At 47.1% G+C, this 26,934-nt stretch overlaps 1 protein-coding gene across 17 annotated transcripts in view; it reads right to left on the bottom strand.

The window, feature by feature from the left end:
• LOC102220044 (discs large homolog 1-like protein) overlaps positions 1-26,934 on the bottom strand; it is a 61,496-nt gene that overhangs the window by 34,016 nt on the left and 546 nt on the right. For 9 of the 17 annotated variants that reach the window (XM_023335284.1, XM_023335286.1, XM_023335287.1 and 6 more), the window contains exons 2-4: positions 23,923-24,054; positions 17,484-17,647; positions 15,750-15,821 (exon numbers count right to left, since the gene is read on the bottom strand). In XM_023335284.1, the coding sequence (XP_023191052.1) occupies positions 15,750-15,821; positions 17,484-17,647; positions 23,923-24,054 (368 nt within the window). Of the gene's footprint in view, positions 1-1,262; positions 1,725-8,512; positions 8,717-15,749; positions 15,822-17,483; positions 17,648-23,922; positions 24,055-25,766; positions 25,861-26,934 lie in introns of those variants that run through there. The other 8 variants (XM_023335288.1, XM_023335294.1, XM_023335303.1 and 5 more) reach the window with 4 other exon arrangements.

The following is a 26,934-nucleotide window of genomic DNA, read 5'->3' as shown; positions in this document are numbered from 1 at the left end:
CATTAATCTGATCAATATGATGTCATATCTATCAAAACAAAAGGATGTAATTTTACTTATTTATTCCTGAGCTCTTACAGGAATGAAATAAAAAGTTCAAAGTTTTAAATGAATGTAATCGGGCCGTTAATCATTTAATCCATGGATTCATTGTTCCTCACCTACAGCTGACCTGAGGTCACCAGGTCATCTGGTCTCCAACAGAACCAGAAGATCATCCTGATTATTTCATGTTTTTAATTTTCTCTCTGAGAGACGGATTGTTCACAAAGCATCATGGGTAATGAAGCTCCTCCAGGACTCTGTTGTTGTTTCCTGTGGAGCACATGGACCTCACACATGCACCACCACGCCTGCCGCCTTCGGCCAATCACAGCTCGGCCCTCCAGCTCAGCTGGCCTCTGATTGGTCGGCTCACAGAGGGAGAAGCGACAGGCAGCTGCGGCGGCCAATCAGGAGACGGCAGGTTTAGCGTCTATAATAGGAGGTTTTATTCCCTGAGTTGAGTCTGACAGGTGTAGGACAGGAAGCAGGTCGGGATTCTGCAAGATGTTCCGGGTCAGAGGTTCTGCTGAGGCCCGGAACGCCGCAGCGCCGCGTTCCGTTACATAACCACAGCAGAACCGGGTCAGCATCAGAACATCCTGTTCCACATCGCTGCTGTTCTGAAGGAGGAGCGTCTCCAGACCAGCATCCACCCCGGCTCAGGTCAAAGGTCACCGGCCCAGTTAAGGTCCAGTTCACTGACCTCAGAATGTGGATTTATTCCAGCTGTTCCCAAAACCAACCGACTGGATGGAGGAGGTTCCCCTGCAGATCCGTCAGAACCGGGCCCTGGTCCAGAACCACCAACAGAACCGGTCTGATTATGGCTCTGGATGTCCTCCAAGCAGAGCGGACCACCACAAGGTCCGGCTGAGGAACAGAACCCAACCGGGCTGCCGCTGGATGCCGGGTCCAGAACCAGGAACAACAGAACCAGAACCTCTACTGGACCGGTGGAAGGATCCGGGAAACATCCAGAGGGGTCTGAGGGGTTCTCCAGAACCGGATCTGCTGGGCCCTCTGGACTGAGACCCGGTTTATAACTGTGACTCATCAACAGAACCAAACCTGACAGTGACCCGGACCCAAACCGCACCCAGAACCAAACGGGATTCTGACCCAGAATCAGACTCAACTCTGACCAAACAGGACTCTAACCTGGAACCAAACATGGACCCAGACCGGACCGGACCGGACCGGCCCGTGTCCTGACCCACCTTGCAGCCGAACATGAGGGAGATGGTGCTGCTGCTGCAGGCCACCTTGCAGTGGCAGAGCATCGGGGAGAAACATTCCCCCCTGCCGGATCCGGGGGACTCGGCGCCGGGACATCGGGCCGCCAGCCGGCTCCTCCGGGAGCGCCGCCGGCTCCTGGCGCGCTGCCGGCCGCTGCCATTGCTGCTGCCGCCGGCCGAGCTGCCCCCGCCTCCTCTTCCTCCTGCCTCTCCTCCTCCTCCGCTGCTGCTGCTGCTGCTGCTGCTCCCTGCTCTCACCATCCGCCCTCATTCCTGGCGTCGCTGCATGGCGGCGGGGAGGAAACGACCCCCAGAGCTCTTCCTGCATCCAGGGAGAACCCCCCCAGGATGAGCGGCGTGTTCTCTGCTCTCAGGCGGCGGCTCGGCTCCCTCCGTCTCCTCGCCGCGCCGTCCTCCTCTCTGAGCGATGAAGAGCGCTCCGGCGTCTGCGTGAGGCTCCGCTCTGTGGGGGCGTGAGCGGGGGGAGGGGCGGGGGCGACAGAGGCTGGTCACATGACGCGTCGGAAACGAGGCGCGAGGGGGGTGTATCCTGAGGCGAGGTAGAGCGATGTAGGACAGAGGAAGAGGAGGAGAGGAAGAAACAGTGACGAAGAGGAGGGATGAAGGCTGGAGGTGAGGAAGAGGAGGATCTCAGGAACTTTTGTCTCTTGGTGTTCGGTTCGGTTCGGTCCACTGAGGAGACGGATCATCTCCATCTGAACCTCACCAACACCAGCGGTTCTGATTTCCTGCAAAGTTCTGACCCAGCAACGCTACAGGAAGTGAGCCTCCGGTTCTGTTGGACCGATCAACCGGGCTGGGTTCTGAGTTCCTTCAGGTTCTGGATGAATTCAGATCAAGATGTTTTTCTGCTTCTCTGTGAGAAGCAGGGACAGGACCGGCCCAAACTGGACCGGCTGTACTGGACACCGCATTCAGAACCACAGCAGAACTTTCTGACGGTTCTGTCCATCGGGGTCATTTGGACCCACAAGCTTTTTACTCTGGTCCGGTCTGACGGGTCGAAGTGACCCCATGTGTTTTTTCTGTGTAGTTTCGGGAACTGACGGTCTGACGGGACGACCCTTCGCCGTCTGACTCCAAACACAACGAACTGCAAACGTATCAGACAGGGCGGAAAATCACATGAACCAATCACACATTCACACATGAACAGGCTGACCAATCAGCATTCAGATTAAAGAAGAAACATCTAGATTCCCAGGGGAGGGGCTACGTGTGGGAGGGGGCGGGGCTAAGCGTCTCCAGACCTGCTTTGAGAAGCATCAATTATTCCAACTACAAACCAAACTGAGGTTTCCTCAGGAGGACACAAGATCCAAACTGGGATAGAATCAAACCCAAACTGGGTCCTCCAGTGGTCTGAACTGGACCTGGTGCCCAGAATTGGACCACCAGAGGAGTTCTACTGAGCGATACTGGTCCCCAACTGGGCTCCAAACAAATAGTGGTCCATAAATGGACTTCGCAGTAGCACTACAGCGCCTAGGGGGCGATAAAGAGCTGCTTTATACACTTTCTACTCAGAGGAGAAGCTTTTATTTCAGCAGGAAATAAAAGTGTTTTCTGTTTCTTTGCTGTTCCTCGCTCTCTCTGGTCTGCTCTGTGTGGCGCCACCATGTGACCGGAGGTGTTACTGCTCCTGCACACCCAAAGGAGCCTCCATCGTTTACTACTCAGGTAGAGAGAGGGGAGGAATGGACCGGATCCCAGACGGACAGGGTCTGGAGCGAACCGGATCCCGGATCCAGTCTGGAGAGGCAGGAAGCAGAGATTCCTCCTCAGGCTGACAGCAGCAGCAGCCTGGGAGTGAATGGTTGGGATTGTTGGACCGGGCCGTTTCTCTGCACGTCCGCCCACCGTCTGTCGCTGTCCTCCGCAGAGCGTTAGTCATCCAGAGAGGGGGAGGGTCGGAGCGGGGGGGCAGGAGACGGGACAAAATGTGAGAACGGAAAGACAGGCTCCGCGTTGCCTTCAGATATCAGTCCCATGTTTTAATGTTTGATTTAAATCTGTAGAAGAAAAACCTGCTGGACGCGACCGAGATGAAGACATGCAGAGTTTGTAGTTGGAGATGAAGATGAGGAAGAGGAGGGACTCAGATGCTACTGATGAATTATAGATTTAATCCAGAACTCTGCTGCAGTAAACAGAGATTGTTGTTTCCTGAACCAGAACTGCTTCTGGGTCAGATTCATTCAACAGAACCAGGAACAGTACCTGGCCTGGAAAACGGTTCTGGTTCCTTGAAAAGCTTCAGGATGTTAACGTTAAAAAATCAATTCACAAAAAATGTTCCAAAATCCATTTGAACAAATAAAACTAATCTGCTGGCCTCCATTTTGTGACGTCCGCACAGGAAGCTGTTAAAGTGAAGCAGAGGTTCAACCGGCCCGTCCAGATGTCTTCCTGGAAGGAAAACATCTGGACAAAATTCCTGTGAAGACCGAGCTGCACATGAGCGCCACAGAGAGCAAAACGAAAACCAGGGAACCACAAACACACAGAGCCAGACAGAAACAGAGCTGAAGACGCCGTGAGCGAACACAGGCTGGGGCCATGTTGGATGCAGCCATGTTGGATGCAGCCATGTTGGATGCAGCCATGTTGGATGCAGCCATGTTGGATGCAGGCATGTTGGATGCAGCCATGTTGGATGCAGCCATGTTGGATGCAGCCATGTTGGATGCAGCCATGTTGGATGCAGCCATGTTGGATGCAGCCATGTTGGATGCAGCCATGTTGGATGCAGCCATGTTGGATGCAGCCATGTTGGATGCAGCCATGTTGGATGCAGCCATGTTGGATGCAGGCATGATGGATGCAGCCATGTTGGATGCAGCCATGTTGGATGCAGGCATGTTGGATGCAGCCATGTTGGATGCAGCCATGTTGGATGCAGCCATGTTGGATGCAGCCATGTTGGATGCAGCCATGTTGGATGCAGGCATGTTGGATGCAGCCATGTTGGATGCAGCCATGTTGGATGCAGCCATGTTGGATGCAGCCATGTTGGATGCAGCCATGTTGGATGCAGCCATGTTGGATGCAGCCATGTTGGATGCAGCCATGTTGACTTCTCGCTCCATCCAGCCGGCTGGATGAATCTGCTCGTCTTTTTATCTGCAGACGATATAAATACTCAGAGTTTTTTCTGAGAGAAATTATGTACATTTTTAAAATTCTTCACTGAAAATCTAAACCTGCTGGATGGAAATTTGACCGTCGTCATTAACGGAGGAGGCTGTCTGCAGACAGGTGGCGCTCTCTCTCTGAACGCTTCGTTAAAACAAAGCAGAGTGGATTCATGTTTAAAGACACTTTAACATCTAGTCACCAGGATCCTTCACTTACAGATTAAAACTGAAATTATGAATAATCTGAATCAAATCAACAGAGTGAAAGATTCTAGCCAACATCCCATAATAATCTAAACCCACCAAGCTGTAAAATAATCACAGTAGGAAGCCATGTTATTGTTGAATATCGCCATGACAACAGTTTCCTCATCTTCATTTTAAATACATCAGGATTTAACTAGGCCAACAGTCAGAGCCTCCTGGTGGAGGATTACTGAACTGCAGGCAGGAAGCAGAAGGTCCAGAGCTCCAGGAATCCTGGAGAACCGTCGGTCCGGACCACCTGACCGGGTTCAGGATCTGGACCGGAAGCACAGCGGCCTGAAGCAACCCGGATGAAGGTTCCACTTCCTGCTGTTTCCACCAATCAGCCGCCATCTGAGCGCCGCTGCCCGAGTGCCTCATTATCAAAGCCTGAGTCAGGCTGCGCGCGCGCGCGCACACACACACACACACCCCACACACACACAGTGACAGTGATGGCAGCTGACAAGTTCAGACGTGATGGACTTCTAATTTTACCCCACTGTTGTTTAACGTAGACCTGCTGCACTGAGGTGCGACAGCGACCCGGGGAGCCCACCAGAACACACCCACACCCACACCCACACACACACACACACACACTCAGCCACGATCCATATGATGGGAAACCCTGGAAACCAGAACTAGAGGTTCTAGAAGCTGGTGGGTGAGCAGAGGATCTGAACCTGAGGTAAAGCTCTGTGGAGGTGGCGCCCCCTGCTGGACAACAACCATCCCAGCACTGTGGATCCAAGCTGAGCAGACAGACACCTGACCGGCTGCTGAAGCTTCTTCTGCCAGACGAAACATCCTGGATAAAATCCAACAGAACCCCAAAGAACCCGATCCGGACCTTCACAAGCTCAGAACAGCAGCGTGCAGAACGGTTGGCCTGCATCATGATCACCTGAAACTCTCAGCTTCACATCGAGACCCGTTTTGACCCGACACCGTGAAGAAGAACCAGGAATGATCGGATCAACATCTGGAGCTAAAACTCTGCTCAATACAGAGAAACTTTTAAAAGTGCAGCTTTGAGAGTTTCTTCTGCGTATGACGGATTATTTATGAGAGCAGTCAGACTGAGGTCAGCAAATATTCCTATGTGAACAAAGAATATGTGTTATTTACATCTCAACCGACCCGTGTTCTGGCAGCGTTTGGTTCTGTCTGCGCTAAAAGACAATAAATACATTTTAACAATAACTAAATGTTGTTGGTGAAAATGACTTTTTTTGTGAAAATGATTATTTTTTCCACCAATCAGGATGTTTCCACAGTTCAGAGTGATGTCAGGTCGCCCAGGGCCGCCATCTTGTTTTTTAGCTGGTTTTTATGTCGACTCTGAATTCAGATCAACTCCCAGAAAAACGACTGAAAACATGTTTTCAAGAATATTTTCTGTCATTTGTTTTTAAGAAAATCGAATCTAATTTGGTCACATCATTCAGCTCAGCCAATCACAGTCAGGCCTGATTCAACCAATCACAGGATTCCTTGTAAACAAAACAACCAGCAAATAAAATTTACCAAAAACTTTCAAATTTACAAAATCTAATGTAAAAAATACTTTAACTTTTGCAGCCTAAGAATATTTGGTGAAGCATAGAAATACGCTGACTCATGATTGTCCACTTTAGGTCATGTGACTTTAATTAACGTCACTTTTAAATGTGACATAGAAATCGTTACATAGATCATTTTGAGATCTACTGGCTGATTACTTCATTAGGATTTAACTGGAGAAAATTATAGTTATTATAAATGCATTTCTATATAGTTATATTTTCAAAATTCCTGTCAACCTTTAACATTTGAACACAGAACCGCTGGTTCTGATCCAGCAGAACCAGCAGAACCTTCAGCATCTTTTCCTGAATGTTTGAAAACGTTTGAAATGATCTGATCTGGTTTCTGACCCTCCAGCAGGGGGCAGCACTGCATCAGACATGCTGCAGGTTCGTTTTCCTCCCTGGACTAACTTCTCTCTCTGACTGGGTCGACCTGCCGACCAGAACCTTCATCACGAGCTTCGTTGCTGCCTGAGGGTGAAGAGCAGCTCCTTCCTCTTCCTCCAGATGTTTATGAATAGAGACGGTTTTAGACGTGAAGCTGAGATAGAAAATATTTTATTCCTGATCAATTCTGCTGGTTCTGCAGTCAGGTTCTGACTCAGGCCCGGTAAGTCCAGGGCAGGAGATCCGTTTGGATCCGACCCGGATCAGCGGCCCGCCTCTGGAGCTTTCAGAGGAAACTCACAGGAAGCTGCAGCCGTTTGATCCGTCAGCAGAGCGTGAAGCACTTCCTGTCCAGACAGCAGGATGGAGCGGCTGCTGACGACCCGACCCGACCCGGTCAGGTCCAGACAGGTTCTGAGAGACCTCATGATGAAGACCACCAGACCTTCATCGCGCTCCACTTCCTGCTGACGATGCAACTTTTTATCCTCAGAAATCAACAAAAACTCCTGATCTTTACTGTCATCCCTCCATCATCCCTCCATCCTTCCTCTCTCATCCATCCATCATCCATCCTTCCTCTCTCATCCATCCATCTTTCCTCTCTCATCCATCCATCATCCATCCTTCCTCTCTCATCCATCCATCCTTCCTCTCTCATCCATCCCTCCTTCCTCTCTCATCCCTCCATCATCCATCCATCCGCTCTCATCCCTCCATCCCTCCAGTAAAAGCGGATCAATAATTCAAGCTGCTGCTGCAGTCGAGGTTTAAGATGCAGAGATCGACCGAATGGCGCCTCCTGCAGGTCAAAGGTCGCCGGATTTTCTCCTCTGTCTGCTGCGGCAGCTGGACCAGAAACTGAAGCCATGTGAGTCTATCTGTCTGACAGACTGGGTCAGAACCGGGTAATCAGCAGAACCATGATCCAAACAACACAGCCTAGTCAAAGACTGAACCCTGCAGCTCAGAACCGTCCAACATCTAGTCTGGGTTTCCAGGATCCAAAACCCAGATGAATCCCCACCGGATCGGATCCGGCTGAGAGCGGCTAGCTACAAACCCAAACAGAACCAAGCAGAACCAGAGGTTCAAAAACATGGAGGAAACCCAGAGAGGCGATCTGATTTTACACTGACAGAACCTTTAAAGTTCTGTTCACCAGAACCATCTGGAGAACCCGGAGATGCTGCTGACTGTCTGAGACGGTTCCAGAAACCCGCCTGGAACCAGAACCATTAACCACTGAAACCATGGAGGCTCCAGTTCTGGTCAAGCCTGAACCAGAACCAGCTTAGAACCTGAGTTACTTCTGGATCATATATCCAGATTGTCTGGAATGGGTTCCGATCATCATCACATGAAAAAGAAAAAAAACCTGATGAATAAAATAAAAAATCTAAAAAGAGAAATAATGTCATAAAACTCAAACCATCAATAATTTGTCTTTAACTCATAATTAGTTTTCATTCATCTTTAAAACTTTGGAGTTTAAAGCCAAAATCCATTCAGAGAAATTCATAAATGAAAATGGTTCCCGATTTCCGAAGAAATAAAAACTTTCGAAATCTAAAACAATCCATATTTTAGATTTTCAGTACCGTACTTTTAATTCGGCGGTAGTTTGGTTTTAAAAAAATAAAGCATTCTAGTTAATAGTCGTCTTTTTTTTATTTGATGCCGAACTCTTAATTAGCCGCGGTGGGAGACGAGCAGCTGAAAGGCTGGAGCGGACCGATAAAAAAGTACATTTTGTACCAAAAGAAAACGGTTTGATGATTTATAAACCCGCCGAATTAATCACCGACTCCTGCTGAATTAAACCTCCCGGAAGCAGCGCGTGTGCGGCGGCGTTTCCTCCGGTTTTTACCTTGGTTGTAACGATACAAATGCAGTCCATCGTTCCGAGGCAGCGGGAGGATAAACCCCGGCAGCATCAGCATCTCATCCCGCGGGTTCCCTCCACAGACTCCGCTACATCCACACGGCCCGGCCGGCTGCTGCGGTCTACCCGGACAGCCAGCTCCTCCCTGCCCGGCCCGCCTTCATACCGGACCGGAGCGCAGCGGGAGCAGAACCCCTCTGACTTTTCCGTTGCTCAAGAGCCAGGACGCGTTCAAGTGCTGCCACACAGCTCGGAATTTTCATCACTTACACACCGTTTTTAAAGGGCCAGTATTATGTAAAGTCATCTTTGAGCTTTCCATCACGTTATAATGGTCTTCCCTCAAGAACACACCTGGAGTTTTACCTTGATTTTTTTTCACATTTGAGAAATCCTTTAATCTCCATGGCAACCACTCAGCTGAGTTAAACACATGGGTGGACCTAGCCCCACCTTCAAGACGTAGCTCCTCCTCTGAGCACCCCTCCCCCCCCGCTCCTTCAGACTAGCCAGCAGCAATTAGCAACAGCTAGTGGACGTGCTGAGCTCATTAAAGGAGCTGCTGCTCAGAGCAACGCTGGTAAAAATGTTAAAGGGTTAATAGAGGAGCCATGTTGGGAGGCGGAGCTTTAAAAAGAGCAGGAGTCTTTAAAGAGACAGAGACCTCATTTCAAGGCCTTAAATTACAAAGTCAAATTTCTTCAGTCATGTCTGATATGTTCAGCATTTTTATAACTGCAGATTACATAATTACTCAATTGTGCTATTAAATGGCTCTGAACCTGGGAAACACATAATCCTGCCCCTTTAAGCAGAACAGGAACAAATATCTCCCTAATTTGTTAAAAGTAAATTAAATAAAAATTATTTTAAAACAGGCAGTTAATTAAATAGCTGAAGCTGGAAATTTTAACTGATAAAATATGCTAAAAATTATGAAGCTTAGTGAAGACGACTCAAAAACAATTTAATAATAATAATAATGATGATAAAACACCACAAACAGGCGTCATTCTTTAATTAAAATGTATAACTGAATTATCAAATTAAAGATAATTTCTCTCCAAAAAGCAGTTAAACCTCTTTAGAAAACTTGAATTTTGGTTCTGGAGGTCAGCCCACTGTGGGGAGGACCCGGACCTCCCTGGGTCGGTTCTGACCCGGCGCCGCCTCAGGGTGGAGGTGAGACGGAGCGGCTCTGATGCCACCCTGCTCCGGCCTTTGTTCTTCATCGTTAAACACACCAGCTGCCTGGAACCAACATGTATGATGACTCAACGCCAAATGGCTCAGGAGGAGGAGGAGGAGGAAGAGGAGCAGGAGGAGGAGGAGGAAGAGCGTGTGCTTCAGCAGCAGACCAGGCTGAGTGGGCGCGCCACACAAGTACCAATCATTCACACTTCCATGAATCCGTCATGCGGCTGCGTCGCCGTGTGTGCGCTTCCTCATCATCATCATCATCATATGGCGTGTTACATGGCTGGTTATGCAACAGTCCACAGGAAGTGATGTCAGCAGTCTCAGATGTACCTGTCCTTTGTTTCTCCTGTTTATTTGTAGAAATTTATCATCAGTTTGGTTCTAATACAGATAATTTTCTATGATTCTGAATCAGATCAATAGATGAATTATTGGCAGCCATAAGAGAACCGAACAATGTTCCTCTTTGGTTCTGAGAACTCAAACCGGACCCGATCGGTTCCGTTTCCACCTGGTGGGATTTGCTCGGTCTGCACCGTTTCTTCTAATACTGATGTAATATCTTCGTTGGCCTGTCACAATAACTAATGTTATAAATTATTCCAGAAATTATTGCTATAAATGATGATGTTTTGAGACCGTTTCCCAGTAATATGACGTAATAAAGGCGAAATAATTTAAGAAAACTCTCAAAGATCAATAAACTTTATATTCTAATGAACATTTAACACTTTAACTGGAGACATTTTAAATAGAAAAAAAGTAAATCAACAAAACAGAAACAAATCAAATGAATTATGCAAACGTTATGAACAAAATGATACTTAAAGGAAATGGTTAGTTGAGTCCCAAGCAACAAACCAGAGGTGGGGACTCGAGTCACATGACTTGGACTCGAGTCGGACTCGAGTCGTTAAAATCACGACTTGAGACTTGACTTGAAAAAATGCTCAAAGACTCGGACTTGACTTTGACTTTCATGCCATTGACTTGGGACTTGACTCGACTTGAAGCTGTTTACTTGAAAAGACTTGATATTTTTTACTCAAAGTCTTAAAATTTAAAACACATTATTTATAAAGTGGCGTCATTAATTAATGTCACTCATTCCGTATCAATATGCGCAGACCGTCTGATAGGTATTTTCCTTTCGAACCTAAATAAAAGAAAGAACCACAGACAACGTATATGAATTTTATGTAGAGCTTTTGCAAAAGGAGAACGCTCTATCAAACTTCTCCTCCGATCAGTTCCACAGAGCGTTCTGGTCTGCCCTCACAAAAACTCCTGTTTTTATTGTCAAAGAAGAACAGGCAAGGGGCAGTCAGGAAAAACAACAGAGGTCGTAAAGCTTCTAACCCAAACATCTAACAACCCAGGTCCAGATGTGATATCTGATCAAAGGTCTGAGCCCGGTTCAAATCTCGGTCAATACTGTCAATAAAACAAAATACGACTGCTCACAGGTGGTTACTAAATTAGGAGGTGTTCTTGCAAAAGGGTTTAAGGTCTGAGAAACTTAGTGTTATCTATTTCTCGTAAAGTTGAACAGACAGTAGTGACCTCCAGGTCATTTAAAGAAGAGAACACTTTAAACAGAAAATCACAAAGATCTATAGACTTAATGTGAACTAGAGTAAGAAAATAAAATGATAATACCAAAAAATCTCTAACACCGTCACTATGGTTTTCCTCTCTCCTTATGTATGTATGTGTACGTAGCTGCAGCACAACCAATCAAATTAACAGGATTTGGACGTTTAAAAAAACGCGGCAAAGCTACAGAGCTCAGGGAACGAAATACGAAATAACCGCTGGAATATGCTTCCGCGAGTAATTTCTTTTGGCTACGTAGGTTATGAACTTTCGACTAAAAAACGAACTGCAACTTGTAAAACATGCAAGAAGAGAATATCGGATGGAGATGCCACGACGTCCAACTTTGTCCGGCATTTGAAGCTTCATAAAGATCGGTAGGTGGCGCTTTTCTTTTGCTGTAAGATAGTTGACTTTAGCTAACTTCGTGTTAGCATGTGTACTCCGGGTTAAATTGGTGATTATTTACCATAAATCCGGTCCTTCAAATGCCTCCACAAATAATGTGCACCGTGTTAGCTCAGGAAGCCGGTGGATAGTGAGCGGGGCTCCGGAACAGAAAGCAGATTCTGGACCTGAACACAGGGAACAGAGTCTCTCTGTCCCATCATGATGATGAGCCGGGTCTAGTATCATCTAAGGATGGTTGGTGTATTTGAAGACATCTACGTTGGGAAATTATATTGACAATATATTGTTTTGACAGGTCAGAGAAAAGAGGAAAAAACTGCTGTTATGGTTCTTTGTATTGTGCTGTGGAAATGTCAGCATTTTCCTCTTTTTTTATTGAATATCAAGTTTAACAGAACTGCGCAATAAAGTGGTCCAATTTAAAAATGTTTTTTATACTTTGTGTTCAGCTACACATGTTCTATCATTTGAGATAAATACATATTTTAAAACGAACAAATGGTCTATTATTTGAATTTTATGTATAATTGCAAATAAAAAAAATAAATAAAATAAAAACGACTCGAAATGACTTGAAATTAAAAGTTCCTGACTTGAGACTTGACTCGGACTTGAGGACAAAGACTTGAGACTTACTTGAGACTTGCAACACAGTGACTTGGTCACACCTCTGCAACAAACTGAAGAGTTTCATCATCCAGTTTTTGGCAGAAAGAGAAAAATTATAAATTATGCAAATGGAAATTATTGTGTTCGTTTTAATTTATCATGTGATTCATTGATTTATTGCTTATGTTGGAAAACTATTATTATATTAAACTGTTACAAGTTAATTTCATACAAGAGTTGACAGAAGAAATGTTTCTTTAAAGAATATGAATTCATATCAGTCGCTATGAGCCTAATATATTTATGGCACTAAAATCGAATTGTTTTTTTAAAGGATTATTGTTTGTGTCACTTTCTTCAAGAAAATTGTGATCTGTACATCAGCAATCAGCTAGTAAGTCTGTTCTGCAATCGACTGGTAGTGGCTCTACCGTCCACTAGGGGGCGTTCGCCTGTAGAAGAACAGGAAACCACTCCCTGGGTTTTAAGGTGTAACAGCAGAACTTTGTGTCCAGCTCAGGTAACTTGATATCGTCGTTTTTAGCAACACAAACTGAAAATAGTGCCGGATTTAGAAACGTAAGTCGTTACGTTGCTGCTGGTCTCCACCAGACAAGAGGAAAAAGCTGCAACATGTTTCCACTGAGAAAAATGACAAACAGTAACATGTTGACAGGGAAAAGTAATCTGATTACTGGATTGGAAACAGTAACGCTTTAGATTGCTTGTTAGTGAGAAACGGGTTGGAATGAGCCGCAGTTTGTTTTAATCTGATGATTTTTGAATATTAAAGCACAACATCCATCTGTTCATTTATTTCATTTAACACACTTCTGTATTTTTTAACTTGTTTTCAGAAACATATTTTTTGCAGTGTAAATAAACTGACCAGATTTTGCTTTGGAAAAACAAACATTTTGTTTCACTTTCTATCAACCAAACCAGCACAGAGAGTTTTTATTGACCTTTTCTTTCCTTTCTCTGTGGAAGTTGTGATTGTTCAGAGCAACGCGGCGCCTCGGTTGTGTTGCTGCTCACACATCATCGGCCTGCAGAGTCCAGCTCATGTTTTATTCTCTGCTGAAGAGCAGCAGCCTGGCAGCGCGTCGCCCCACACGCTGCACATCAAACAGCACCACAATATTTAATAAACTGAACTTTCTCTGGAACGTGACTCAGGATTATTCATGAAAAATTTGCTTATTCACAGATTTTTCCTTAGAGAACATCTAAAACATCCCAAAGAAAATGCAGTTCAGGAGCAGCAACGCCATTGAGGGTCACATGACTGCTGAAGGCAGCAGAGTTATCAAAAATAATCAATATTTTGATATAATTGATGCTATAAAGTCAGAATTGACACAAATCGAGCCATTTAATTTCCCATAGCATCACACATCAGCACTGCAGACACTAAGCCCCGCCCCCTTCACCTGGCCAATCAAACTCCTGCAGCTTAAGAGCAGAAATCTGATAGTTTTAGAACTTGTTATAATTTGTTCTATAAGTTCATATTGAAACAGAAACAATCTCAGGAAATAGACTTAGTTTGAAATGCATCGCGATGAAAACAAAAGCCCAACTCCATCAGACGTCATCCTGGTCCAGAGAAACCAGTCCTGCATCCTGATTGGCTGCGGAGCCGCCACTCCAAACCAGACTGGAGTTTAGGAATCACTCACGTCTGAGATCACGCTCTGATGAAACTAAGCCATAAAGATCATTTTTATATTTGGAAGAAAATAAAAGCAGCTTTACACCATCAACAGGTTGCAGAGAGCTTCCCGTTCAGACCAGAACCTTCAACACGGGCCCACCAGAACCACTCGGCTTAAATACGTTAAAACATTAAACAGATGAGAAAATGGCCGATGTTTCTGCAGCCGGAGCTGAAACCACACAAACCAGATCCCCACCATGACTCCGGGGTCCACCAGTACAGCTCCAGTCTGACCAGAGGACGACCACCAGTACAGTTCCAGTCTGACCAGAGGGCGACCAGGAGACGGCGCCTGGATCATCCTGATCTGATTTGAAACAGCCGGGTTTTCTGGAGAAGTTCCCTCCATGAGGTTTGGGACGAGCTGATGAAAACTGAGGCACCGCCCCTTTAAGGATGTCAGCCAATCAGCTGTGAGGATCTCATGCGTTTGGGTCGTCACCTCGGTCATGCAGATGCCGTCAGAAACCGGATGGCAGCCATATTGGCCCACAGCATGACCCTCCCCCTCCTTTGTTGTAACAGTTGAAAGTTTCTGCTTTGGTTCTGATCCGTATTCAGTGGGAACATCTTTCTAGAACTCTTCAGCCTCCTTCCAGGCGGTACCAGTGATGGTTCTGCTGTCAGCAGCAGTGGTCGTCCTCCTCTGTCGATTCAGAACTCAATGGAGTTTCCAAGCAGGTGATGACAGTTCTTCATCCTCGTGACCTTTGTCCTCTAGGTCTTCCTCATCGTGACGTTTATGTCTTTATGACTTCTGTCTTTGAAGGATTTTTGTGATTTTTGTTTCTATAATTTTCCTGCTTGTTCCTTTGCCCTTGTGACGTCCATCTTCATGACCATTGTCCTCATGACCTTTGCCCTTGTGACGTCCATCTTCATGACCATTGTCCTCATGACCTTTGCCCTTGTGACGTCCATCTTCATGACCATCGTCCTCATGACCTTTGCCCTTGTGATCTTTGTCTTCAGGACCATGTTGTCCTTCTAATATCCGTCTTTCTGACTCGAGTCTTCACAACCTTCATCTTCATGACGTCCATCTTTATGGCTTTCATCCTTTTTCCTTCTGACCTGAAGCCTCTTCATGATCTCATGTTGAAGACTCCACATCGCAGAGGTAGGCAGGAAGTTGGAGTCTCTGAACGGACTCTGAGTCAGAGGACGTCTGTCCCAGACATTATGGAGGAACTGCTTCAATAAACCCGTCTTTAGCTTATTTGGGGAAAATTTGTCAAACAAACTGAACATGTTTCACATCCTGGATCATTATTAATATTTGGTCTTCAAGACGGTCCTCTCTGCAGGTTTTGTCCTGATCAGAACCAGGAGCCCCCCCTGTGGACCGGAGCTGTACCGTTCAGACCCAACAACATGAACCAGAATGAATGAAGCACAATGAACCCTGAACGCCTCACAGACCGCCTCAACGAGTCGCTGACGGTTTGACGCCACAACATCCAGAACTTTCTGTGAAACCAGAGGAGGTTCTGATCTGCTCGGACCTGGTTTCACGCCGGTCCAGACGCTGCCGTCATCAAACTACAGCGACGCACTGAGAGCCCAGAACCCCCGTCCTCCTCCCCCCGTCTGATGGTCCAAAGCACATGAGGACTGGATGGGACATGCGGCGGAGGTGGACGACACCAACAGCCCCTCTCACCAACAGCAGAGTCCGGTTCTTACCTGGCCGTCATGGCGGGGGGACAGCTTGGCCTGCGCCAAGGTGTGCAGGATTTCGTTAAGGAGAGGGGACTCCTACGGAGGTCAGAGGTCGTTTACAGTCAGAGGAAACAGGAGACAGAGAGAGAGAGAGCATTCAATGACAACAACAAGAGCAGAGTGGGTCAGAACCTCCAGTCTGGACCTTCGTCCTTCGTCCATCATCTCCATATTCATTCAACACACCCAGACCGGTTCTGTTCGGAGGCAGTTAGCCTCCAGAACCATCCAGAAATGCATTGGAGGAGGCAGAATCAGCAGCAGAACCGCCATCAGGTCCAGAATTACATCTCCTCCTACTTTCACCTCTGAGCCGTTACTGTTCTAAACCGTCTTACTGTCGGCTGCGTTTACATTGATACGGGTTCACAGGTTCTGGTTCTCCAGGTTCCCACTGACCCGGCGGTTCCACTGACCCGGCGGATCCCACCGACCCGGCGGTTCCACCGACCCGGCGGTTCCACCGACCCGGCGGTTCCACCGCGGGAGCATGAGAAGGTCTGAGATTGATTCTGAATTTCCCCTTTGTGGGACAAAATGTTCAGAGTCAGGAATCTGTTCAAAATAAAGAATCTGTTCAAAATTAACCTGTTTTTTAAGAATTTGTTGAAAATGCAAAATCTGTTCAGATTTATGACTCATCAAAAAAGAATCAGTTCAGAGTTAGGAATCTGTTCACAATTAAGAATCTGTTCAGTTTCATAAATATTTCAGAAATGGGAATGTGTTCAAATGAACGATTCTGCTGTGTGTTGGGAATCTGTTCAGATTCAGAAAACTGACTGATCTGAATGTTCTGGTTCAGGTAGAAGAACTGAACAGAACTGAACAGAACCGGAGAAGTGAATCTCTGAATTACTTCCAGAAACCTAAAGAACTGTTCATCAGACCACCTAAAAACTGAGACTCGGATCGGAACCAGATGTGGCGCCAGATGAATCAGAACCTCCAGCTGCGATGATTCAGCTTCTCAGTGAGAAAAAAAACTTTCAGTTAAAAATCTCACCTGTCTTTAAATAACTCCCAGTATTCCCAGTATTCCCAATACTCCCAGGCCTCTTGTACACGCAGGACCAGAACAGTTTCCCTCAGAACCGGACCGGTTCTGAGGCATCAATCTGAGCCTCCTCTTCCTGACAGACAGCAGCTGTCAGTTCTGCTGCGTTCCTCAAACTTCCGACCCAACAGAACCACAGAGACCCGGTCGCACGGCGTCCTCTGCCAGATTACCCATAATCCCAGAGAATCATGTAAACATGGGATTATGTGACTGGAAGAACCCGGCCGTCCGTTTCCATCACGGTGACGGGTCACTGGTTCTGATGGTCGGGTTCCAGTCGGACCGCTTGTTTACAGACAGGAGCTGCTGCTACTCATCCTGTTCACCAGAACCAGAACCACAGCAGGTCCGATCTGCTCAGATCAACAGGAAGTGACCCGGTTCTGAGCCTCAGTACCAGCAGATGGAGGGGAACCGGGCCGGACCCGGTGGTTCTGTTCCTGTCACTTTAAACAGAACCAGGAGCATCAAACGTGGACCCAGCTCCCCATGGAGCGGCCGGTCGGCGCCGGTGCCGGTCCAGTTCTATTTAAACTCCTCTGATCTATTTTTACTGCAGCTATTTTTGCGGCGGCAGGACGGGTCCATTCGGCTCAGCAGAAGACGAGCGGCGGCGCCGGTTCCGGCCCGGTTCCTACCTCGATGCTGGTGCTAAGGCTGGGCAGCGTCTCGGAGGTTCCGGTCGGGCTCTGCAGGCTGGACAGGTCCCACAGGTGGAGGGGCACGCCAGGCTCCGCCCCCCGGGAAGACTCCGCCCACCTCTGGCTGTCCGATAAGGTCACTTCGTAAAATTCCTGGATATCTGTGAGGACAGAGAGGAGAGTCCATCAGAACCGGGACCGGAACCGGGTCAGAGGTTCTGCTGAACCCAGATTGTTTTAATGATGTTCTGATATTAACAGCAAAGGTCCAACATTTAATCACGACCCGACAGAAACCAGAAGAACCAGAAGAACCAGAACTGAAGAACTAAATGTTTTTAACAGGAAACAGCCGAGGTTCTCCAACTACAATAAATAATAACAATAATAATAAATAATAACAATAAATAATAACAATAATAAATAATAACAATAAATAATAACAATAATAATAAATAATAACAATAAATAATAACAATAATAATAATAATAAAATGATCATCTGGAGCAGTTTCATCTTTATAAGCATGTTGACCAGAAATAAATTATTAAATATTATGCGATTTTATTAGTTTATCAAAGTTTAACATATTATTTTTCTCCCACGGTTCCTGCAGTTTCCATGGCAACATTCCTTGGTTTTCCAGACTCAACTTCCCAGAGTTCCCGGCTTTTATGTTCAGCTTGAAATATTATCAAAACTAAAACATATTTACTTTGAGTTTATGGAGACAGAAACCCACTAAAGAATGAAAAATGGAAACTTTTTTGTCTCTTTCATTCTGACAGAAAGAAACGTTTTTGATTTTAACACGTTTATTTTTAATATACCATCAGAGTTAAACCCGAGGAATCATTCACACACAGAGTAAAAACTAACCACAGAACAATGAAGTTAAAACATAAACAGAGGGAAAAACTCAGTCAGATTATCAGTCATTAAAATAACAAAAAACTTTTATTCTATGTTTAACATTCATGTCTCAACTTTTCCCCTGAAATTGTTTCTCTCATTTCTTCTACTAATATAAATATAAAGACAGAAACAATGAGGGAGACAAGAACTGGGAGAGTAAAGGACAGAAGGAACAGGAAGGACGACCTGAAACTTTACACAAGTTTTGATTTTTCATCTTCAGGATAAGAAACATTTCCTGGCCTCCAGGGGGCGACGGTGAGCCGAGAGCAGCCTGAACATCTCGGAAACTTTTACCTCCTCAGGAAACTTCAGGCTTCAAGCTGACAGGAATGTCTGAGCCTTTAGCCCCGCCCACTCTGCAGGGCTAACTAACGAGCGCTAACTAACGAGCGCTAACTAACGAGCTCCTTAACGACCTGCTGTCACATCCATCTGCTAATTAGAAATATGATGAAGATGATGATGATGATCTTCAAACACTTTCTGCTTCCATCAGCTTCACACGGATCGGTTCTGACCCGCTGGACCAGAGCCTTCCTCCTGGACCTCCCAACAGAACCAAGGCTTCTGGAGAATCCTGGAACCCTGATTCTTCTTCATCACTACCATGCATGATGAAGAGGACAGAACCGGGCCTGCAGCAGCTGGAGGAGACCCAGTTCGACCCGGTTGGGTATTTTTGGAGCAAGCGTCCAGAATAATCAGCCGAGCCGCTGAGGGAAGCCCGGACCGCTGCAGATGTTTCCTCATAAAGCCTCGGATCACCACTTCAGCAGCTCCTCGCCAGAACCGCCGGGCCTTAACGCCGCCCTCTGACCAGAACCACGGCGTTTTCAGCCCGGAAACCACGGAGCGGATCTATTCCGGTCCGGAGCGAATTTATCACCAGCTGCTGCGTTCCTGAGGGCTTTTACGGCCCGCCGTGTTCCAGAGCGGTTCTGTTCTATCAATAGAACCGGCACCGGCTCCGTTTTACTGCCTGAGGATCAGGGTTACTCACATCCTCCAAACCCGACCCGCCAGTCAGAACCGGACCAGCTGGAGTCAGCAGAGCGCCTCCAGAACCAAGGCCCGGCCGATCTCAGAAAAGTTCTGCAGAACGCCTGAACTTTGACCTTTAGGTTCTGAACAGCTCCTCGTAACCACCAGGGTTCTGGTTCCGGACGGAATTGTGTGAAACTCCTGAGCGGTTTCATCTTTCAGGAGCTTCAGTCAGAGGAGACGATTCCACCCTGGAGTCCCGATTTATCTCCTCCACCAAGACCCAGGAGGTTCTGCCCGACCCGGGTCCTGCTGGGTCTGCCCGACCTGGGTCCTGCTGGGTCTGCCCGACCTGGGTCCTGCTGGGTCTGCCCGACCCGGGTTCCTGCAGCAGTTCTTCACGGCGCCACCTTCAGAGACCCGACAGTTCCAGCCGGAATGAGATGAACGTCCTGCAGGCTGAGGAGAGCCTGGAGGGTAGACCCGGTTCCTTCAGAGGAATCGGACCTGAAGCAGAACCGGGTCACTGAACAATGAGGAACCGGACCTGAAGCGGAACCGGGTCGGGGAGGAACTGAGATTCGGATCAGGAAGTGAAACTGACTGACTGTTGGGAAACCAGAGAACAGATGACGGGTCAGAACCTGGACCTGATGAAAGGTCTTTGGGTCAGAGTTCTGACAGCCTTAAATCTCCCACAGCGACCCGGTCGCAGGGCGTCTCTGCCGTTCTACTGGACTGGACTGGTTCCGACCCGGTAGAACCGCCGCCACCTGCAGCCGTTCTGGGCCAAACTGTAGAAATGTTGAGAAACGACTGTTTCTGTTTGGAGCCATCTGTTTACCAGGAACCGGGCCAGCGGAGCTGCTGGTGGGGGATTACTGGCTGGAGGTAATCATCATGTCCACAGAGGGATTACACCGGGCTCGGCCCGGCTCGGCTCGGCCCGGCCCGCTGCAGGCAGAGGGGGGATTGGACACTGAGGCAGAAAATTAATTTTCAATAAACAGGCCTGGAAGACGGGTCGGAGCAGAACCAAGAAGTTCCTGAAGGAACCAATCAGAGCTGGGCTGAGTGGTCCAGTCTGGGTGGTTCTGGTTGGTTCTGGTGTGAGACCAGCAGAACCACCCAGATTACAGATTACCTTTATGCTGATGATGTGGTTCTGTTGGTGTTGGTTCAGGGTCCGCTGGAGGAATCCGGACCAGGTGCGGCTCGGTCTCTACCTGGAGGAGATTCTGAGTGATGGCCAACAGAACCAGAACAGAACCAGGTCCAAACAGAAGGTTCTGTCTTAACAACCAGGTGAGCAGGTCCAATCATCCAGGAGAAGCTGCTCCTCCGTATCTGACTGGGAGACCCCGACCCGTCACCGTGGAAACCTCAGAGGAAGACGGCGGCGCCGTCCAGACGGGTCCGGATCGGGTTCTTCATCCCATCCATTAATCACATTAGTACATTAATTTGATTAAAGTTCAGCGGGTTTGAAGCTCCAGAGTTTAATCTGACAAACGGATCCTGATGAGTTCAGAGAACTGAGCTCATTAAGCACAGAACCGGCGCGGATCGACCCAGTTGGGTCCGACACAGACGGATCAGCACCAGATGCAAGACAGAAATCTGGGAACACACTAAACTATTCCAACAGAGAGCAAAGGAACCTTCAGACAGACTCCTGGTTCTGGTTCTGGTAGCAACCGGCTGGAGTCCAAACAGAGACATTCTAGATATTATTTCTATGTAGAAACACACAGGAAGTTCTGGATCTGAGAAAAACTCCTGAAGCAGAAATAAAGATCCGGGATCGAGGGATGGATGGATGGATGGATGGATGGATGGATGGAGGGAGGGATGGATGGATGGACGGACGGATGGACGGACAGAGGGATGGATGGATGGACGGACGGACGGATGGACGGACGGACGGACGGACGGACGGATGGAAGGACGGACGGATGGAAGGACGGACGGGCGGATGGATGGAAGGACGGATGGATGGAAGGACGGATGGGCGGATGGATGGACGGATGGATGGATGGATGGAGGGATGGATGGATGGATGGATGGAGGGAGGGATGGATGGACGGACGGATGGACGGACAGAGGGATGGATGGATGGATGGATGGATGGACGGACGGACGGATGGATGGATGGATGGACGGATGGATGGACGGAGGGATAGATGGATGGAGGGAGGGATGGATGGATGGACGGACGGATGGATGGAAGGACGGACGGGCGGATGGATGGACGGAGGGATAGATGGATGGATGGATGGATGGATGGATGGATGGATGGATGGATGGAGGGAGGGATGGATGGATGGACGGACGGATGGAGGGATGGATGGACGGACGGATGGATGGAGAGATGGATGGATGGACGGACGGATGGACGGACGGACGGATGGAGGGATGGAGGGAGAGAGGGATGGACGGACGGACGGATGGATGGACGGATGGATGGACGGAGGGATAGATGGATGGATGGATGGATGGAGGGAGGGATGGATGGATGGACGGACGGATGGACGGAGGGATAGATGGATGGATGGATGGATGGATGGATGGATGGATGGAGGGAGGGATGGATGGATGGACGGACGGATGGAGGGATGGATGGACGGACGGACGGACGGACGGATGGAGGGAGGGATGGATGGAGGGATGGATGGATGTTCTAGAATGGACGACTTGATGGAGAATCTGGATCAGAACCAAATCCTTTTTTTCTGAAGGAAAACATCGGTGATTGTTGATCAGAACCCGGAAACGTTCCTGACCTTCCAACGAGGAACCGAATGATTCTGCCAGGTTCTGGTTCTGGTCGCGAGTTTCTAATCTTCCAGCAAACAAAGTGGGAATATGTGACCAGTAAGGCTGAGCTCTGAGTGGACCGTCACTGATCCAGATGCTCCAAACAGAACCAGAACCAGAACCTGGACCCCAGAACACACGATACAGATCCAGAACCGATCCGATCCTTCGTATCGCTGCCATGGTTTAAAGTTCAGTGAGATTCCAGAGAAAGTCCTGCTGCTGCTGCACACTGCCAGCCAGCTGGCCCAAAGCAAGCTCCAGAACATTAGCAGAACCTTAGCAGAACGAGCAGCAGCTTCCCGGGTCAGAGTTGCATCCCATCCGGGTCAGAACCGGAGGTACAGCAGGTCAGGAAACAGTTAAACTGTCCAAACTGGAGCTGCTGGACTCTGAGCTCAGAGTTCTGCCTTAAAGGCGGCCAGAAATCCCAACAGAACCTCAGCAGAACCTGAGTAGAACCTCAGCAGAACCTGAGTAGAACCCGACTCGGTTCTCCAGAAAGTTTATGTTTTTTTGACCCGGTAACGGTCTGAACCGGATCAGAGGAAACGTTTTGGTCACATGGAGGGAAACCGGGTTTCCTTTCACCTTCATCATCATTAATTCTGCAGGACGGGCAGAGGTCCAAACGGGCCGGTTCTGCTGAAGCTGAGCTGCATGACTCCTGGCTTGGCCTGGATCGGTACACCAAAATGATCCAACGGTTCTGTTGATGTTTCCGGACTAACCTGGGTCCAGAACTGACGGTTCATCAGCAGAACCCTGCAGATTGGATCAGAACCTTCCGGGTCAGGAACCATCAGGGTACCAGTGACAGTAATTCCAAACTCAGCAGAACTTTCAAGGTTCTACTGGTCCTCCAGCTCTGGTTCTGGTTCTCTCTCCTGCAGGAACAGAACCGGTTCTGGAGCCCGACCCGTCCTGGTTCTGACACAGAACCGTCCCGACCCACAGAACCAGAGTCAGAACAAACGCATTAAACTCCAGGAACCTGCTGTGGTTCCGGTCCGGTTCAGAGTTTCTCTCCAACCGGGTTCATTAAAAGCACAGGACGGGTCCGGAGTTCTGAATGAGGTTCTGTCAGCTGCTCGGTTCCGGTCGGCATGCGGGTCACATCCCAGCCTTTCAACCCGGTCGACGGATCAGAACCGGGACGGAGCTCAGAGCCCGGCCCGGTACGTGTTCTGACTGACAAAACCGACCGGATCGGAACAACAACAGAACAAAAGGTCCGACTCGGACGGGCCAAGGCAGAACCTGGCACCGGACCGGACCTTTAATTTACAACCCGGTTTGAACCGAGGCCCGGTTCAGGTTCTGAAGACTCATCCTGTCTGGAAAACCCTGTGACCCGTTCAGAACCAGAACCAGAGGGACAGAACGTTTCACACACCAAAGATTCCCTGGTTCTGTTCCCGACCCAACAGAACCTCCGGTCCAGTTCAAACCTGATGTCAAATTAATTCATTCAGTTACTAGAACCAGCAGAGTCCAGACTGGGACAGTCCCAGTTCTTACTGGGACAATGAACTCCAGGTTCTGATTCTGGTCCATACAGAACCCAGAAGAACCTTCATCCTGTCTGCCTGAGCAGCACCAGAACCACCTGCTGTGGAATCAGATTTTTACAGTCAGAACAATCAGAAGCAGACCCGGTTCCGGGGCCGACCCGGCAGCAGCCAGAGCCGGGTCAGAACGGATCAGAACCGGGTTTACCTATGAGAGCCTGGAACAGGTTGCTCTGGAAGATGTCGATGACTCTCTGGATGGAGAGACGCAGCTGCCGGTCCTCCGTGTGGTTCAGCTTGTTCCGGTACTCCTCCAGGAGCAGCAGGGCCCGCTGGGCGTCTGGAGGCGGTTCGGATCAGAACCGGGGCGGAGGAGAGGAAGAGGACGGACAGTTAAACTCTTCATCACATCTCAGGATGCTGCAGCACACAGGACACTCAGAGACACAGACCGACAGAACGGATCAGAACCGGATCAGAACCGGTAGCAGTTTAAAGTATAATGCTTCTGCAGATGATTGGGCCTGTTGCAATAAATCAATAAATCACATGATCAATTAAAACAAAATCAATATTTCCGTTTCCATGTTTTATCATTTTTCTCTTTCCACCAAAAACTGGATAAAATTTTTAAAACTCTGGAGTTTTGATCTAAAATAAAACTTTTTTGGAAGGAAAATTTATTTATAGTTTATTTGTTTGTTGTTTTGTTTATTTTTTGGACATTTAAAATGTTTAAGTTTCAGAGTTAAATGTTAAATTTAAAGTTTATTAATGTGATCTGACATTATTTTGCCATTATTACCGTTTTATTACTGGAAAATGGAACAAAAATATTATCACAATAACTTCTGCTGTACTTTATCGTCCAGCAGAATTAGATCCACAGAAGGATCACTGATCCACTGAAGGATCACTGATCCACAGATCCACTGGCGGATCTTATCCTGATTCCGTCTGAACCCCGGAAGACGAGTTGGACTTAAACAGGAACGGTTCGGATCGACCCGATGTTCGGATCGCTGGGAAATCCAGCATTTTATTCAGGGTCTAAATCTGCTGCAGAAATCCATCAAATGATTCCCTGAAACGTTCCGGATCAGAACCGATGATCCATCCAGATGTCAACGTCTGTCCAGGGTTCTGATTCACATGTAAAACCAAACTGGTTTATCATTTACTGGTCTTTATTTCTGACTCTAAACTGGAGCGTTTTTTCAAATCCAGATAAACTCTTCGACCTGATCCGGTTCTGGAAGCTGGTTGAACAGAACTGGGCCGGGCCCAGGATGATCTGGAGCTGATCCAGAGGTTCGACCCAATCCAACCCAGATTCATTACTTCAGAACAAAAACAAATCCAGGAAGTAAAAAGCAAATCCCAGGAATCTGACCGAAACGTCAAAAGAGCCGGTTTGGAAAACCTCAGAGTCCGAGCGGAACCAGAGGTTCTGGATCTGAACGTTCAGACCGGACCAAAACAAGAGGTCCATCTGAGAAAATCTAATCATTTCATTATTATAGAAAAATACATTCGATTCAGTTTATTTCATTTTTATCACAGCCAGTATTTTCTATGAAGTTCAGTTTTGGGACCAAAGAAACTTTTATAAAGATTTTGTGATAATTAATATTTTACATTTCCAGTAATAAAGGCTCTAACATCCCATAATTACCTGCTACCTGGAACATTTGCAACACTTTAGATTTTGAGCCTAAACTAACTTTGCTTTGTGATTTTAAATCAACTTTCTCTTCACTAACCGGTTGATTTGGATCCTCTGAGCAGAACCGCTGCAGCGTCACCGCCTGCCGCTAATGGAAACGTTTTAAACATTAATAAACGAAAAACTACGACCATCCATTATAGTTTATATTGAGAGAGAATATTTTTAAGACTTTTTCGGCAAACATACCTCAAGTTAAAGGACCTTTATGAGGACGCGGTAAATATTTTATTGATATTCCAGTTTATTTTTAGTTCCCACAAGGTGCCCCATTTAGAAGTTGGTTAGCAGCTGAAGCTAAGAGGCTAGCTGGGTTTTAACTTCACCTGGTGCGGTTCGGCTGGGCTCAGCAGGACCGAACTGAGCCGTGTTTAGCACCTTTAGCCCAGGTTCCTCCCGGGTTCGTGTAGCTCTGCATTTCTGGGTGTTTTATGTGTTTCTATTCAGCTGCAGTTGGACTTTTTCCTCCTCAGCAGGTTAGCGCACACCGCGCTGAAGTTGGCCTCTGACTGAGAGCACCTGTAAAGGGCCAGTCCACAGTTTTTAAGGCGATCGGCTCTAGAATAATGAGACTAAATTATTGCACAATACAGAGATTCAGAAAGAACAGTTTAGTTGTCAGAAAATTTATTTTAATTCTGGTTGTAAAGGTTTTTATATAATTATGATTAGGCTGGATGGAGCTTAAGAACTGGACATGGACTGGATTAATGTATAGAATTATTTGTTGCGTGACAGATTATATATAGAGAAAAAGAGTCATGGAGATTATGGAAGCAGAAAACATTATCGTATCACAAAATGTAAAGAGAACTTTAAGAGCCTGGAGTCAGATTAGAATCTCTTGATTTTGAAACTGATTTCAGTTTAAAGTAAACTTTATTTTATTTTACACACAGTTTTGTCTATTTTTGAAAAAATCAGAAAATGTAATTTTTAACTTTTTGTTTTTATTAGAGCAGAAATCTTCAGTCTAACCTAAAGGTTTAACTGTTGGACCCTGGTGGAAACGGAAAGAAAAACTTTGATTACAATAAACTAAAAGTAAACATTTTTAAACAAATTTCTCTTTAAGTAGTTAAAATATAAAAAGCCCAAATCAAAGTATCTCAGAGATTCGACTGTAATTTTCTAACTTTAAGGGTCAATTCTGATGTTTAGCAGCAGCGATTAATTATTGTTATTGATGAGATTCAATCACAGAAAAACCCAAAAATACCAAAACACAGAACCTCTGACCTTCCCGCTTCACATCTACTCACCAACTCGACTGGAACTCCTTCCCAAAAACATGAGGGCTTTACAGAAACCCCACCAAGAGAGCAGGGAGGTGCTTTTTATGTTTACTGGGGAAAAAACTATATCTATGGAGGGCCAGAAGGGACAAAAATAAACTCCACAAGTTAGAAAATCATGGCAGTCATTGCAAATGGAAGATATTTATGAGCTTTCCTATAATGACAATTCTAAGTTACGATTAGCAGACGAGTCGTG

This window comes from Xiphophorus maculatus, chromosome 6 (genome assembly GCF_002775205.1).
Source record: "Xiphophorus maculatus strain JP 163 A chromosome 6, X_maculatus-5.0-male, whole genome shotgun sequence".
Classification (NCBI taxonomy): domain Eukaryota; kingdom Metazoa; phylum Chordata; class Actinopteri; order Cyprinodontiformes; family Poeciliidae; genus Xiphophorus; species Xiphophorus maculatus.
This window is presented reverse-complemented; position numbering and strand designations above follow the sequence as displayed.